The sequence below is a fragment of the Sceloporus occidentalis genome, unplaced genomic scaffold (genome assembly GCF_023333645.1).
Source record: "Sceloporus occidentalis isolate IW3139 unplaced genomic scaffold, rSceOcc1.0.p SCAF_346, whole genome shotgun sequence".
Classification (NCBI taxonomy): Eukaryota; Metazoa; Chordata; class Lepidosauria; order Squamata; family Phrynosomatidae; genus Sceloporus; species Sceloporus occidentalis.
The window spans coordinates 335858-351024 of NW_028317326.1; the positions used below are offsets into that span (position 1 = coordinate 335858).

A 15167-nucleotide genomic window follows, 5' to 3' on the forward strand; every position below is an offset into this window, starting at 1 on the left:
ATAAATTAGTAACATTATATCCAACTCAAATTAATTAAAAAAAAATGTTTTTGGCGAGAAAAAGTTCACGTCTTATGACTGGCTGACTGCTCTGCTTCGTCAATGCTATTTTTAATTTCGTGAAACTGAAATAAGAACATTTTTTTTTGGTGTTAAATCCCTACAATTATGATCTCCAGAATAAAACTGCACATTATTCAGCGAACGGTTGGGTAGATAAAGCTGTAACGCAGACCACTTTGTGACTTGATGCTCTGCCCTTCGCCGACCTCTGTTCTGCTCTAGACGTAAGAATGATGCCACGACGGACCCGACACTAAAAAGTTCTTTTTGTTTGCTTTCTATAGAATAAGCGCAGAGCCGGCCTTAGGCGTTGTGGCGCCCTGTGCGGACTACTCCTCTGGCGCCCCCCCCTCACTGCCCCCTCAAACTACCCCTTCAAACTACCCCCCCTGTCCCTTCAAACTAACCCCCTCGCCCCTTCAAACTACACCCCCCCTGCCCCTCCAAACTACACCCCTCCTCTGCCCCTTCAAACTACAACCCCCCCCCCTCTGCCCCTTCAAACTACACCCCTCCTCTGCCCCTTCAAACTACAACCCCCCCCTCTGCCCCTTCAAACTACACCCCCCCACTTAACTTGTTGCCGGAGTCCTGCGGTGAGACCGGGAGGCATCCGTCTTCTCGCTCTGCCGCGCTGCCGGCATTTCATGTTGAGCGCCGGAATAGTCCGGCGCTCAACATGAGATGCTGGCACCGCGACGGAGTCAAGGAGAGTAAGGGGCGCCGAGCGGTTGCTGAGAACTTCACGAGCAACCGCTCGGCGCCCCTGCCCGGGACTTAGATTAAAGCATCGGGTTTTTTTTTGTTTTTTTTTAAACTTTATTTAACATGAATGATGTTAAATAAAGTTAAAACAAAAACAAAAAAACCCCGATGTTTTAAGTTAAGTCCCGGGCAGGCGCCCCTGCTACCATGGCGCCCTGTGCGGTCGCACAGGTCGCACACCCCTAAGGCCGGCCCTGAATAAGCGGACATTATTTCTGTTACAATTAGGGGGGAAACAAGTGCATTTAGCTGCGTGTTAAACACATCCCTTTACACAATTTAAAGGGACCGTGCAGCTATAATTCCATCATATTACAGTGTGATGTTTAAACATAAAATGTTTACATGTACTATAATCAGGAGGAAAGCACCGGGTGTCTCTGTATGTGACTATACATGCATGCGCCGACGGGTGACGTCAATAGGCTGCTGAGGCTGAACACCAGGAAGGAAAGCCATTGCATTGATGGCAAAGTGAAAAAGGCTTAGTCCTGTAATAACTCCCTAACCTGCCTTGGGATACCCCAGAAACACTCATGAAGACCCTCATACTGTGTAACGGCTTCCATAACAACAGCCAGGCTGTTACTGGGAAGAGTGACCTCAACTGGTAGATCATTAGAGTGCAACCAAAGACAAAAGGAGTAAATCCTCTCCAGAATAGTTTTGAAGGATCCATGGCTGATAAACCTTCCCAAGATTTTCCCATTTTCTGACAAATCTCAAGTAGGGTATTTAGTTTTGCACTAAAATGAACACACAGTCCAGATGCAAGAGGTGAAAGGATGCATTCATATCTATGATTACAAGGAGGGAATGAAAACAATCCTAGAGATGAAACAATGGATATGCCACGGAGAGCGGGTAAAATGGGTTGAAAATAACACATTGGCATACCTAGTGCATCTATTTGCATGTTTCCACTAAGGCGGTCCTGGAGGGAGAGGGAGAGGGAGAGGGGGAGAGGGAGAGGGAGAGGGAGAGGGGGAGAGGGAGAGGGAGAGGGAGAGATTGGTCGCCATTCCCATAGAGTAACGTGGGAAGAAATCCTTCACTAGAAAGCTTAAAGGGACACTCCAGCCTTCATATGTAATTTAAAACATAAGGTAGCTCAATGGTCCCTTTTAAATTCCCACACAAATGCTACAAGTCTAAAGTGATTGTATACCTTGTATAAAAAAATAAAGACATATATAATATTTCATAATAAAGACAACAGAGGTTTCTAGGAAACTAATCGGAGCATATGGAGGCACTATGGTTGTATATACATAAAGTGTCTCAGGTGCATGCAAACAGTAAGTGAATCATAAAGTGCTGAATCATTCAAATATTATTGCCTATCACTCACCCCTTGAAAAAGGAGAAGCGAAACGGCGTAGGGGAAGTGGAGGTTAATATGGGGAAGCACTACAGCACTTTTAGGATGTCCTTTTGATTATTTGGATTATTTATGTATTTATTGGAAATTATTAGTCCTTCACATGGTTACAGAATTAATAGGTGCACTCCGTAGTGAGTGATAGGCAATAATATTTGAATGATTCAGCACTTTATGATTCACTTACTGTTTGCATGCACCTGAGACACTTTATGTATATACAACCATAGTGCCTCCATATGCTCCGATTAGTTTCCTAGAAACCTCTGTTGTCTTTATTATGAAATATTATATATGTCTTTATTTTTTAATATTCTTTTGTACAATACAATAATATATTTTATAAGGGCTTGTGTAGAACTCTTTTTATACAAGGTATACAAGTTTATAGGAGTTTCCCTGGTTTGTGGGATGAGATCCTTATATACACCACAATATCTGTAACATCACGTTATCTGTGGAGGGTGTGGTAGGATTCTTGCGCGTTATAAGTCTAAATTGTTACGGGGGGCACTATACTTCAGCACTGCAAAATATGTTGGTGCTATAGAAATCAATAAATAATGATTGAGCTGGTGAAAATTAGTTCAAGATTCAATCTCTGGATTATAGCATAGAGTTCTTCTAAAACCTGCTGTCTTTAGGTAATAAAAGCATCTCCTTGTAAACAGAACGTGGCAGCATTACATTAGATAAGAAACGGTCAAAGACACGGCCGATGGTTATTAAACTGAAAGCGACGACAATTGGATTGTCCAGAATAGAATTTCTCTGTAGTACGGACTTTATTTCTCTTCACATAATAAGTGGTTGCTCTTAAATGAACAAAGGTTTGACAGACACTGGTTAATACCCAAAACACCAGGTTAAGGACAATAAAGCCAGACCTTAACCCCTGAAACATGCAGGTAGAAGCCAGGGGCCCAAACATACATACTTTTTACTTTAAAACCATTTTAAAAAAGTGGCACAAATGAGTGGTGTGAAAGTTTCCAGAATGCAGGTAAAATTTGGCTTTTGTTTTTTCATAAATACAAGACAGAGCCGTGTAAAAAGAGAATTGTTGGTCATGATTCAACCTAACGCGGCTGTTACAATAACTAATCGGGTGGATCCGACTATGAACTAACCCCCCCATCATAAATACGTAGATTTCAAGAGCTATATGCGAGAGTCTAAAATGGAATAGTGTCATTCATAAGCGTCTGAGGCATCAGCTGCACAGAACCGATAATACTTCACTGAGAAAGGTGTATTTATAGTACGGCTCCAGTATCACACAAACACGTTACATGGACCCATCCTTTTCATGATTAGTCGCCGACCGCCCTTTAAGGTAGATCTAGCAGATTGTGCTGGGAGTAGAGCTCCTGTGTAAAGTCATATACTTTGGAGACAAAGGGGAGAGCTTCCCCCAGCATGTCCACGACTTCTTCTGGTGTCCCCACGTTCATCACCTCGAAGAAAGTATTACGCACCGGGAGAGCGAGGAAAGCCACAGAAGCAGTCTTGCGTATGATCCAAGGATGGAAGTGGGCCAGAGAGTCATTGTACGCCTCTGAACATAGAGTGGAAGTCTTGCTGTCTTCGCTGCTTGTTCTTAACTTTTCTAGAAAGAGCTGTAGCCAGCGCAGCGCACGGTGGAGGCGCAGTATCGTGCGACAGCCGGAATCCGGGTGGCTGGAGCGTTTGGTTAAATCTACAAGGTTACTGCTTAACTCGTATTCGACCATGGACTGGAGGGACCGGTAACGCTCGCCGATTTCCCCCTTCAAGTAGTTTTCCATTATCTGGATTTTGTTCACAGCGTCCTTTGATACAAAGGAAAAAATTGATCCGAGGGTGTTCATAAACCTGAGATGAAAGAAACGGCGTTTGGGATTATCCTGGACCATATATCACTAAATGAAGTGGGTTTTTTATGAGTTGTTGGTCAAAAACAACCCAAGTCAGAAAAATAAATAAAACCCCCAAACAATAATACATTTCAGTTAACAGAAAGAAATAATCTCACATACCTCACTAACCCTTTCCAACCATTGAGGTAGTGTTCTAGCAGAACATCTTGGTCATCATCAACCAAGCAGGACTTGAAGCTGACCAGAACTTCCCCGAGCGAGAACTTTTCCTCCACGCCGGACATTATAAGTCTTTCCTAGGACGGACTCGGCAAGCGGTTCCCTTGAAGATCTCCTGGTGAGAAAAACATTATTAATTCAGAGAAACAGTTTATTCTGCGGAGCGCAGGCTTGTAGATCAGCAAGAAAATACTAATGTAAACAGATGGTGCTGGAAGAGCAGAGGGTCCGTGAAAGCCGCAGCCAGGTGTTTGCACATCTCACATGACAGCGTAATGCAGGACACAAAGAACCAAGATCCTGGAAATCCTTTCCCTTTAACCCTTACATGGCCACAAGGCCTGTGCTAAACATAACATCGGCCCCCAGACCCCCGGCCGAGGTACGAGAGGATGGCTTCACAGTTATCATCATACCTGGGGACCCTCAGGGTCTCGCAGCCCGGACTCCTTCCTATTCCACGCTCTTCTGACCATATAGAAGACCCCCACATGTTGCCTTTACTGCCAGCGTGTATACCTGGGAACCTTCGGGTAACTAAAGGAAGCTCCGGGTCGCGGGAGCGGCGTTACGACCCACTTCCGGCCCGTTAAAAATAGCTTATCCCGGGACGCCCACCCGCTGCAGCGAACAGGGGTCTTCATGGAGCCCAATGGTCCGTATATCTGCCCTTCTACCTGTATGCCAACATCATGCTGACATGAGATACATTGTTATCCTCACCTGCTGTTTCTGGAAGTCAAGTTGTTATGTTATATGCTACTTGTTATGCCCTGTCTACCCGCTGTGCAGCGCTACGGACTGTGATGGTGCTATAGAAAACAATAATAATAATTTGTAACAATCGCCAGAATACATTTATTTATAGATGGGATATCTGTCAGCAGATTGGATGATGTTTCAAACGCTCGTTTAGTAACAGATGTAACATTTTCTTCTGTTGGGAAAACTGGTTTCCATCCGGATTATATGAATATCCGATAATTACCGACCAGTTACCCGCCTAGCGGAAAATTCTATAACTAAGGGGATCCCTGAACCGGCTTAACCCTCACACGGCCGGACGTTAACCTGCATTGTCCTGTACACTGTATTCATGCACCCTCAGGAGCCATATGCTTATCCCATACATATTTAAATCCCTCACTGTATTAGCCTCTACCACTTCTGCTGGGAGGCTGTTCCACTTATCAGCCAATCTGTCAGGAAAGTAAAATACTTTACTCGTCTAGCTGGCAGTGAACGGACTATATAGTTGCCCAAAATAAATGAATAAACCCCCCATAAGAGTGCGATAATACACAGAATGCGCTGTCAGCAGGAAGTAACTCACCTCCCTTCCGTATCCACCTGTCACCGCACCTGAATCCTCCTCTGCACAGTAACCCATACCGATCCCTGCCTTCCGCCAACGTCACCGTGCCAGCCACCCAATCACCCGCTCCCCGTTACAATCAATGCACGTCTGCCAACCACACTTCCGCCCTTATCGTTGTCTCGATATCCGATTGGCTGACGTTCTAGAACGGCCGCGCCGATTGGTTGAAGCTGCGCCATACGCTTTGTATCGTAAAACACTCGGACTGTCATGGCGCTTCCCAGTCTATAGCTAGTAGTAGCTGTGCGTCTTCGGAGCGTTTCCAGCCCGCATGGGGTGATGTTGGCTTCTAATCATGTTATCTGAGCCCAGATATATAAACAGTCTCTGATGAGTAAAGTGACAGGCATTCAGCCGTTGTGTCCCACAGCTACTAATATTCAGCAGTGTGATGTAAAGTGATACCGGATTTTGTATTCGAAGGCGGGGGAAAGAGGAGGAAAAACGTCTTCCACTGGGAATTATATATACATAAGGAGGGTTTTCCATCACCTTTACCCACCATAACTTGTGTAATGGTATATATATATATATATATAGCCATACATATATGGAGAGCGTGTTAGAGCCTTTCACAGTACAGCCTGCCAGATTACCCCTGTTAAGTTATTGTAATGAGTGATTATTGTAATTAATGAATATGTCCGTCTCCCTCTTTAGGTTTGGAATGTAGCAGCGATCCCTCTGTGTATCATTTGCGTTTCAGCCACTGAGGATAATTGATCCCAAGATGCCGGAGATTAAGGTGACCCCTCTCGGTAAGGCCCTTGCGGTGGTCTGTCCGCTTACACGTTTGTCACTTTGATTTATGATCAATACTTTGATTAATCTCCAAATGTTCCTTCCTTTCCTGTCTTGAATTCCTTTTAAGAGCTCTGCGTGTAAAAAGTGATTCTGGTACATAGTTTGCAAAGTGGTTTTATCACCGTGGCAACCGATAGTGGTCTAGCCAGCAGGGACATTCTGTTGGTTGCTATGGGGATGAGACATCGTTTAAATCTTACTACCAGAATCACTTTTTTTCCATTTAAACCCTATTGGCTTGTAATATTGGCTGCTGGGTAACCTGAAAGCAATCACAGGTCACCTCAGACCTGTAGGTAGCCAAAGTATATCTTTTGTTTCTTTAATTTGCTTTTGTCTAGTGAGCTGACAGGTTTAACCTCTTGTTTCCTGCTAGGTGCTGGACAGGATGTGGGACGCAGTTGTATCCTGGTATCTATTGGAGGCAAAAACGTGATGCTGGACTGTGGCATGCATATGGGATTCAACGATGATGTGAGTGGCATACACTATATATATATATATATATATACATTTAAATGTGTCCAATGTGATACAGTTAGAATCATACATGTCATGCTACCAAGTGAGTAAATGAAAAATACTTTTGATAGAACGTTGACTTTATTTTATTGAACTATTTTCAATTGCCATCCATTACGGCATGAAATGTCTTTAAGAGAAAATTAGGGACTGTTTCTGAAAATCCAGTTGAGTTGGCAAATATGGCTATAATAGGTTTATTTTCCTCTCCTGATAAATAGCGTCGTTTCCCAGACTTCACGTACATCACGCAAAATGGACGTCTCACCGAACTGCTGGATTGTGTAATAATCAGGTAAGACACAGAATTGTGCGTCTCCTCGCCAAGTATGAGTGAATGAAACACAGCACAGAATTTTGCTTAAATCCTATAAACATACACGGTTGTGATCATAAAGAATTGTGGCTTTAGTATTGTGTATGCAAATACCTGAAACCTTGTTGTCAATTAATAGAGTTTGTTTCTTCACAGCCACTTTCACCTGGATCACTGTGGAGCGCTGCCTTATATGAGCGAAATGGTTGGCTTTGATGGCCCCATATACATGACTCACCCAACCAAGGCCATATGCCCCATCCTGCTAGAGGATTACAGGAAGATCACGGTGGACAAGAAAGGGGAGACCAACTTTTTCACATCTCAGATGATCAAGGACTGCATGAAGAAAGTGGTGGCCGTAAACCTTCATCAGACAGTACAGGTGAGAGAGGAAGAGGGAGCTACGCATGACCTGGGTCATCAAGCACCTCTCGTGTATCTCCAGCCGATGTGCCTTAACGCATGTTGCAAGAAGGATTTTCTAGACAGTGTGTCCTGCCTCTGGAGCATTTTCAGATATTAAATAATGTGTGAAACATGTTCAATATCTTTAAAAGGAACATAAAGGTGTAAAATTATATTATTTATATATATATTATGCAATATTATTATATATGTATTTTTTTAAAGCTAAAGGGATTCTTGAAATGCTGAACGTTTCTTTTTTTTCCGATTGATAAACTGATTATTTTTATTATTTTTCTTTTTCCAGGTCGACGATGAGTTGGAAATCAAGGCTTACTATGCTGGGCACGTCCTCGGAGCAGCAATGTTTCAGATTAAAGTCGGCTCGGAGTCTGTGGTGTATACTGTGAGTTTCTATATGGGATTGCGCACAACGAATGCTGGTCTTCTGATCGTACAGATTGCTTTGCTTTCTTGTGTAATTTCCTGGAGTCTTAACGTGGAATCTGCTAAATTTTAATTCTGTAATTACTTCCAAAATAGTCCAAATGCACGTCCTACACTGCCTATAAAAGGTGGCCATATTTAGGATATGTTCAAGAATTGAATTGCCTCCTTTTGAGCGTCTTTATTCAAGTCTCTGGCCTCTTGTGCAATCTGCCTTTTGTAGAGAACCAAGTTGGAGCACATGTAAAATAACACTGCCAATTTTTATTTGAAGCTTTTTTTTTAAATTCTGTTTACTGTTATTTTTCCTTTTTTTTTTGTAGGGTGACTATAACATGACTCCAGATCGACACTTGGGGTAAGATCCTAGGCTTATCAAACTTGGGAAGATCATCACAAGCATCAGAGCACCCCTGTCACCGAATAAAAAAAAAAAACTGTTTATATGACATTGTTTGTATGCGATTTTAATGATAGAACACCTTTTAACAGTATTTAGGGTGTTTGTAACATTTTGTAGGCTGATTTTAAGCTCTTCCTGTTTATAGTCTTTTGCCCCTTATTGTAAGACGTGACACGAAGGGGAGGCCAGTTTCATGTTGGGATTTCACCTGGTCAGCAGTAGGGACCGAAAATCCTTCTACGCAATATAGACCATTCATTCGCCAATGTATTTAAAATAGATTTCTCCCTTCTCAGGGCCGCGTGGATTGACAAGTGCCGACCTGATTTGCTCATAACGGAGTCTACTTATGCCACAACGATCAGAGACTCGAAACGATGCCGGGAACGAGATTTCTTGAAGAAAGTCCATGAGACTGTGGAGAAGGGTGGGAAGGTGCTTTGCTGTGTTCCTTTTTTATTTAAAACAATGTATATATGTATAATGCAGAATTAGAATTAACCACAACGTGTTACACGAGGAGGCTTTGAAATCATGCACTCAATATACTGTATTAACTGATTTATTTTCTTTTGTTAGGTTCTCATTCCTGTGTTTGCTCTTGGACGTGCACAGGAGCTCTGCATCTTGCTAGAAACATTTTGGTAAGAATTATTAAAGAAGTGTTTAATTATTTAATTTACTGTAATTTTGGAGATAAAAACCTATTCTTGGACAGGAAAAAAATACTTTTGCACATGTTACATCAACGATGTTATCTCCATGACCGTGTTAATTAGGGCAAACTCACAGGGTCTCCCTGTAGTTGAGAACACCGAATCCTACATATGTTTTGCCCTTATTTATCTACGTTAGAATGAGATGTTCTTCTCTCTCTTTCAGGGATCGGATGAACTTGAAGGCCCCAATTTACTTCTCTACTGGTCTGACAGAGAAGGCAAACCATTACTATAAGCTATTCATTACTTGGACCAATCAGAAGATCAGGAAGACCTTTGTGCAGAGAAACATGTTTGAATTTAAACACATAAAGGCCTTTGATAGGGCCTTTGCTGATAACCCTGGGCCAATGGTACGTGGTGATGTAAAAGTGCCTTCAAACCATTCTCCAGTAATGAGCTGAGAAGGTGTCTGTTTATGACATTATATGCTAGATCATGAATTTGGTGCAGGTTAAATGTCTGCAGATCTGTTCATTAGTAATAAGGATAATCCCCTGGTGTGTTACTCCACACGGTGAATCAGCTTTGCCAATCATAACAAGCTCAAGTGTATTTGGGGATTGGTTTTGCTACTTGATGCCGGTAGTCTATCCATTCAGTATTAAGACAATATGTGGCATCTTGTTCTAAAACCATAATTGGCATGAAGACTGTGGGTTTCATGCTCATAATTTGCCTCTTGCAGGTGGTGTTTGCGACACCGGGGATGTTGCACGCTGGTCAGTCACTACAGATCTTTCGCAAATGGGCAGGGAATGAGAAGAACATGGTGAGAGAATGTGGATTCCCTACTTCAGATCCAAGATGCTTTTTAAGACTCTTGACTCGTTCTATGTTTAAATTGCATTGTCTTCCCATACAGGTGATTATGCCTGGCTATTGCGTGCAAGGCACAGTGGGGCACAAAATCTTAAGTGGTCAGCGCAAGTTAGAGATGGAAGGAAGGCAGACTGTGAGTTTTGGGACAGAATTTTGGGCAGATGCTCATAACATTACATGGCCTATAATAGACACATTTTAATTCTGATTTTTTTTTTCTTTCTACTGACCAGCTTGAGGTGAAGATGCAGGTAGAATACATGTCCTTCAGCGCTCATGCCGATGCTAAAGGAATCATGCAGCTGATTCGCCAGGCAGAACCTCGAAATGTACTACTGGTGCACGGAGAGGCCAAAAAGATGGAATTTCTCAAACAGAAGATAGAGCAAGAGTTTAGTGAGTGTGTATTTTATACTTGTTAGTACAAATAAGAATTTTTACCCCATCCATGGTCCCACAAGCTATCTATGAAAGTTGCATTGATTAAGTAGACCATGACCATGAACAGAAACCATGGTTCCAACAGATTCTGCAGAGGTGATTTATTAGGTTATAGCACCTATTGCGAATTATAGCATAGACAAGTTGCGGAGGGCCTTGATTGCTATAGCTTACAATTTAATAAACAAGTGTTAAACATATTAGATTACTAAACTCCATGGACAACTTAAATATAAATAAAATATCCAGTAATGAATACAAATAAAGATACAAAAACATGTTTATAAATAAAAGACAAAATATATACAATTAATGTTTGGGGATAATTTGTTTAAGTTGGTTCTGTGTAAATGCAAAGATGGGGAGCTACTAGTATTTTTACTGTACTGCATGGTCTTTTCGTAGGAATTAGGTGCTACATGCCCTTCAACGGAGAGACTGCCACCATCCTTACTAATCCCAACATACCTGTTGATATTTCTTTGGGTCTCCTGAAGAAAGAGAGTGCATTGAGTAAGTCTGTCATTATTTGGTCAGCGATGCAAATTAGTGTTTTAAAGTCCAGATCAGAGAAGCTTTCCCTAGCCAGGACTGGGAAACAATATTCATCTTGTTCTATATAATACATATATGTAATAAATATATAACACATGCTCACTGCCCCAGTTACCCCGTTCATTGCATGGACATTTTACGATGTGTTGGTCTCGCCACAATTAGTTATAGCAACAGAACTCCAGAGTAACTCCAAGCGATCCATATGCTGACATGAAATACATGCATTTTCTTTTTCAGGCCTTATACCACCAGACTCTAAAAAGCCGAGGCTGATGCACGGGACGTTAATAATGAAGGATAATGTAAGTAAAGATGAACCTTCTTTGGATGCGTCGTGTAGTATTATTTAGCACAATGAACTCAATGAACTTCACCAAAAGACATTTGCGCTCAGTTTGGTAAACCTTTGATTTGGGGTATTTCCCTAAACTATTATAACCGTGCCTTTTAAATGACTTAAATAAAAAATCAGTTTATCCAAAATGTACCAAATTTAGAATGATATGCTGAAATAAACTGTGGTCAAAGCAAACCTTAAATAACCTTTGATAGTGTTGTCATTGTCCTAGTGAACTAATGTTTCATCCTTCTGTAACTCAAAGGTTTAACCTATTGCTATAGAACCATATGACATCTGTGTTCCTCCTTGTGTCTTCCCGTAGACCTTACGCTTGGTTTCTCCTGAGCAAGCCTTGAAGGAGATAGGTGTTGGAGAGCACCAGCTGCGATTCACCTGTAGATTACATATTCAAGATGCACACAAAGAGCAGGAGACCGTGCTGCGGATATACAACCATCTGAAAAGGTGCACAGACGGCGGTGTGGATAGATGTTATGGCTCATTTGATCTATATGTATTACCCTGAATTATAAGATAACCATGGTCTCATCCTACTTACTATACTACATTTTCTACAAGTATAAAAGGTAGTGAGAATGCTTGGGACTCTGTACAGCCCAATCTATGACGCATTGTAGTCCATCAGTTCCCCTCAACTGTAGGAAATGCAGTCTTTCATATTTCATTTCATCTGTAGGTATGTCTGTAAAAGCTTTACAAGGTTTTAAACATTTTATGCATCTCTTCTACAGTGTGCTTAAGGATCATGTTGTCCAACATCTCCCTGATGGCTCCATCATGGTGGAATCTATTCTGCTTCAGGTGTCAACCCATTCAGATGACCCAACAACAAAGGTTCTTTTGATATCGTGGACCTATCAGGTTAGTTTTACTGTTATACCCATGGGGGCTGATGTTTAATTTGAATGAGGGTGTTGGATATAAATGCAACCTTCATTCATCAGTTGTTTGTGTTTGAGGAATATTATCAGTAGCCCCGATAGCATCTGGTGCACTTCATCAATGTGTCTGGTTATTGTGTTACAAATAGTAAGAGTGCAACATAACGAGCACCTAGAGGGCCACTTTACTCTATGGGGAATACTTTGTGTTGGTTGTCTTAAAGTTAAAATTATCCTTCATTATTAACTGTAACTTCCAATCCTTTTTGGACTCACTCCAATACATTTTACTGCATGCAAACTGGGGCATCTGTTGTTTAGTTAATGGAACTAGAAACCTAGACTCCTGTCTCATTTACCTTCTCCCAGGGCTGCACATACTCAGTATCACTCCTATTGAAGTTACTTAAGCAGCAGCCAATCACACGTATTGTAGCAGAACATCAGATTTTAAATAACAGCCAATCACATGTATGCTGCTACACCCATTGATTCTGAGTTCTACTGAGCATGTGCTAGAAGCATACTCGTGTATGCCCCCCGACCGCTAGAGGGAGGAGCTGAATGAGACAGAAGTCTAATTTCTTATGTCTGCACCGATTTGCATGCAGTAAAGTGCATCGAAGTCTATGCAAAAAAGTTTCCAATATGTATGTAATATAAGAGTGTGGCTGGAGTGAACCTTTAATGAGACTTAGAGGGTTATTTATAAAGAGCAATTCTGGTTAAGTTTAAATTCTAACCATATAGCAACTGATTGCATAATCATGCTTATCGGCCCACTCCATTGGGTGCTGTAATGATAACGCCACATACAACATTGTGCCCCAAAATCAGCAATCTGTTTGCATGAGGTGCTAATAAAGTACATAACAATGTTGTATTAAGTCCTAAGTTGTTTTGCTGTTTTTTGTTAACGTAAAAATATATTTAGCTTTTGTAATCATGTGGTTTTGGTTCTGTTTACGTTTAAGACCGATTGGCATCAGGAATTTTCCTTTAAATCTATATGACTGTTCATTGTTGCGATGGTAATTTTTTTAGACCTTTCATGTTGTTTACATTTACTGTTTTTAATTTTTGCTTGAATATATTCAGGATGAAGAGCTGGGGAGTTTTTTGACCTCCCTGCTAAAGAAAGGCCTGCCCCAAGGAACAAGCTAGACCTCCGGGTCTGTACATCATGGCCGTGCCGTCCCTGTACAAGTCATCGAGCATCGTATGGTCTGCGGAGTTCGACTGAGTTGGGAATCCAAGCTTTGAGTGTTCTGGAATCCTTGCTGGCTCGCTGTTCCCCTGTCTGTTTTTTTGTGGCATCAGCCGAAGATTACTTTCTGTTAACAAACGTTTCATACCAAGGACTAAGAAACGCTACCGACCGTATAATATAAACTACAGAGGTGATCGGCACACGCTTGGTATGTACAGGATAGATGGACACCACAACTTATTTTGTATGATTTGCAACTTTTTTAATAAAGCAATTATAAGGTGGACTTTTCACAAATTAATCTTGTTAATGTAAGAAACAGATATATATGTGACTAGGTGTCTTAAACTGTATTTAATGTATCACCGTTAAACTGCTTAAGCTTTGATATCATAGAGTGGTTTTTGATGTAATTGTAACTAACTTATGAATGCTTAATTATTTTCCAAGCAACCTTCAGGCATTTTAAATAATACCAGGGGTTAGAGCTGTCCAAAGCCACTTCTTGGAGTCGATTGAAAAAAGCATTGTTTTCATTACCTTGTAAAATAAGTTTAAGGGCATAAAAATGATATATTAGTATATCTTAATAAGTAATATATATCAAGAGAGTTTGCGGTGGGTCTGGCCCTGTCGCATCTGGCGGGGCTGTTCATTTGCTCTCTGTGACTGTGAACACCAAAGGGGATAATTGTCTGGTTTCTGTCATCTTGAGGTGAAAGTTGGTGGTTTTGCTCTCGGTGCTGTGCGCGGGGACCTCAGGTTCCTTTATTAGTAGGGACTGCAGTTTTTTCTTTCATGTTAAACTATATGCACCATCATTTTATTATTAATGCAATTTTAAATAGGGTGGGAGGCATATAGTAAATTCATTTGTCAAAACCAACACAAATCATTACAACAATGGGTTAAATCTTTGATTAACGTTAGACAGGTAGAGGGACAGAGCTGTAGTTGCGATTGGATACTTCAGTGATCAAGTGACTGAGCGTTTGCCCAATCACTAAGACGTACGCTTGATACCATTCCCATGGGTGGCATGGAACCTGGAAGACTATTGTTTCGACGATGGTGTAGAACATCCGTTTATGTGAACAGGTTAATAGGACCTCCAACAGAAAATCAGTAAATGATGGTAAATACAGAATTTTGTAGTCACAAATGAGTAGAACCTTTCTTCTCACGGACTTCTTTATAGGTTATGAAGACCCAACAGGAGTCTCTCTTTGCAGGAAAGGCTGAGTTGGTCCTCCATAATACAGAAAGTGGGGATGGTTCGAGTCAACTGAACAATTAACCGTGTATTCTTTTAGGAGAACTCAGACCTTCTAGCGCTATAAGGTAATGGAGTTAGTTGGCCTTTCATAATGCACAGAGTTCTAAAAAAAAAAAAAACCTTTTCATCTCCAACTTTTTTTTTAATTATTATTAATATAAGAAACATGTTTTAAAAATACAAAATGTCTGCTGGTGTCCGTTTTATTCAAGACCATTGGGTCTGTAATGTAAGTTAACAAATTACAACAGAACAAATACAAACAACCTCATCGCTGCAAAGGATATTTAACGCATTATATGAAAAAAGCACCATGCTCAGGAAATTATTTGTA

General features: G+C 41.2%; 2 protein-coding genes across 3 annotated transcripts; one reads left to right on the forward strand and one right to left on the reverse strand.

Annotated features, from left to right (window-relative positions):
• Nucleotides 1–3540: 3540 nt before the first annotated feature.
• On the reverse strand, nucleotides 3541–4352 carry LOC149274132 (ceramide-1-phosphate transfer protein). Its single transcript, XM_089505805.1, has 2 exons — nucleotides 4228–4352; nucleotides 3541–4063 (listed from the first exon to the last, which is right to left on the reverse strand). The coding sequence occupies exons 1-2, from the start codon at nucleotides 4350–4352 to the stop codon at nucleotides 3541–3543; spliced, it is 648 nt and encodes a 215-aa protein (XP_089361931.1).
• Nucleotides 4353–6395: 2043 nt separating this feature from the next.
• On the forward strand, nucleotides 6396–13511 carry LOC149274133 (integrator complex subunit 11-like). Of its 2 annotated transcripts, XM_089505794.1 has the most exons (17): nucleotides 6396–6423; nucleotides 6846–6943; nucleotides 7213–7286; nucleotides 7464–7692; nucleotides 8023–8121; nucleotides 8486–8520; nucleotides 8862–9000; nucleotides 9145–9209; nucleotides 9448–9637; nucleotides 9973–10056; nucleotides 10150–10239; nucleotides 10340–10502; nucleotides 10953–11060; nucleotides 11343–11407; nucleotides 11768–11910; nucleotides 12198–12327; nucleotides 13446–13511. In XM_089505794.1, the coding sequence occupies exons 1-17, from the start codon at nucleotides 6396–6398 to the stop codon at nucleotides 13509–13511; spliced, it is 1806 nt and encodes a 601-aa protein (XP_089361920.1). The 2 variants fall into 2 exon arrangements, with proteins under 2 accessions (XP_089361920.1, XP_089361921.1); XM_089505795.1 differs by lacking the exons at nucleotides 7213–7286; nucleotides 7464–7692.
• The last annotated feature ends 1656 nt before the right edge of the window (nucleotides 13512–15167 follow it).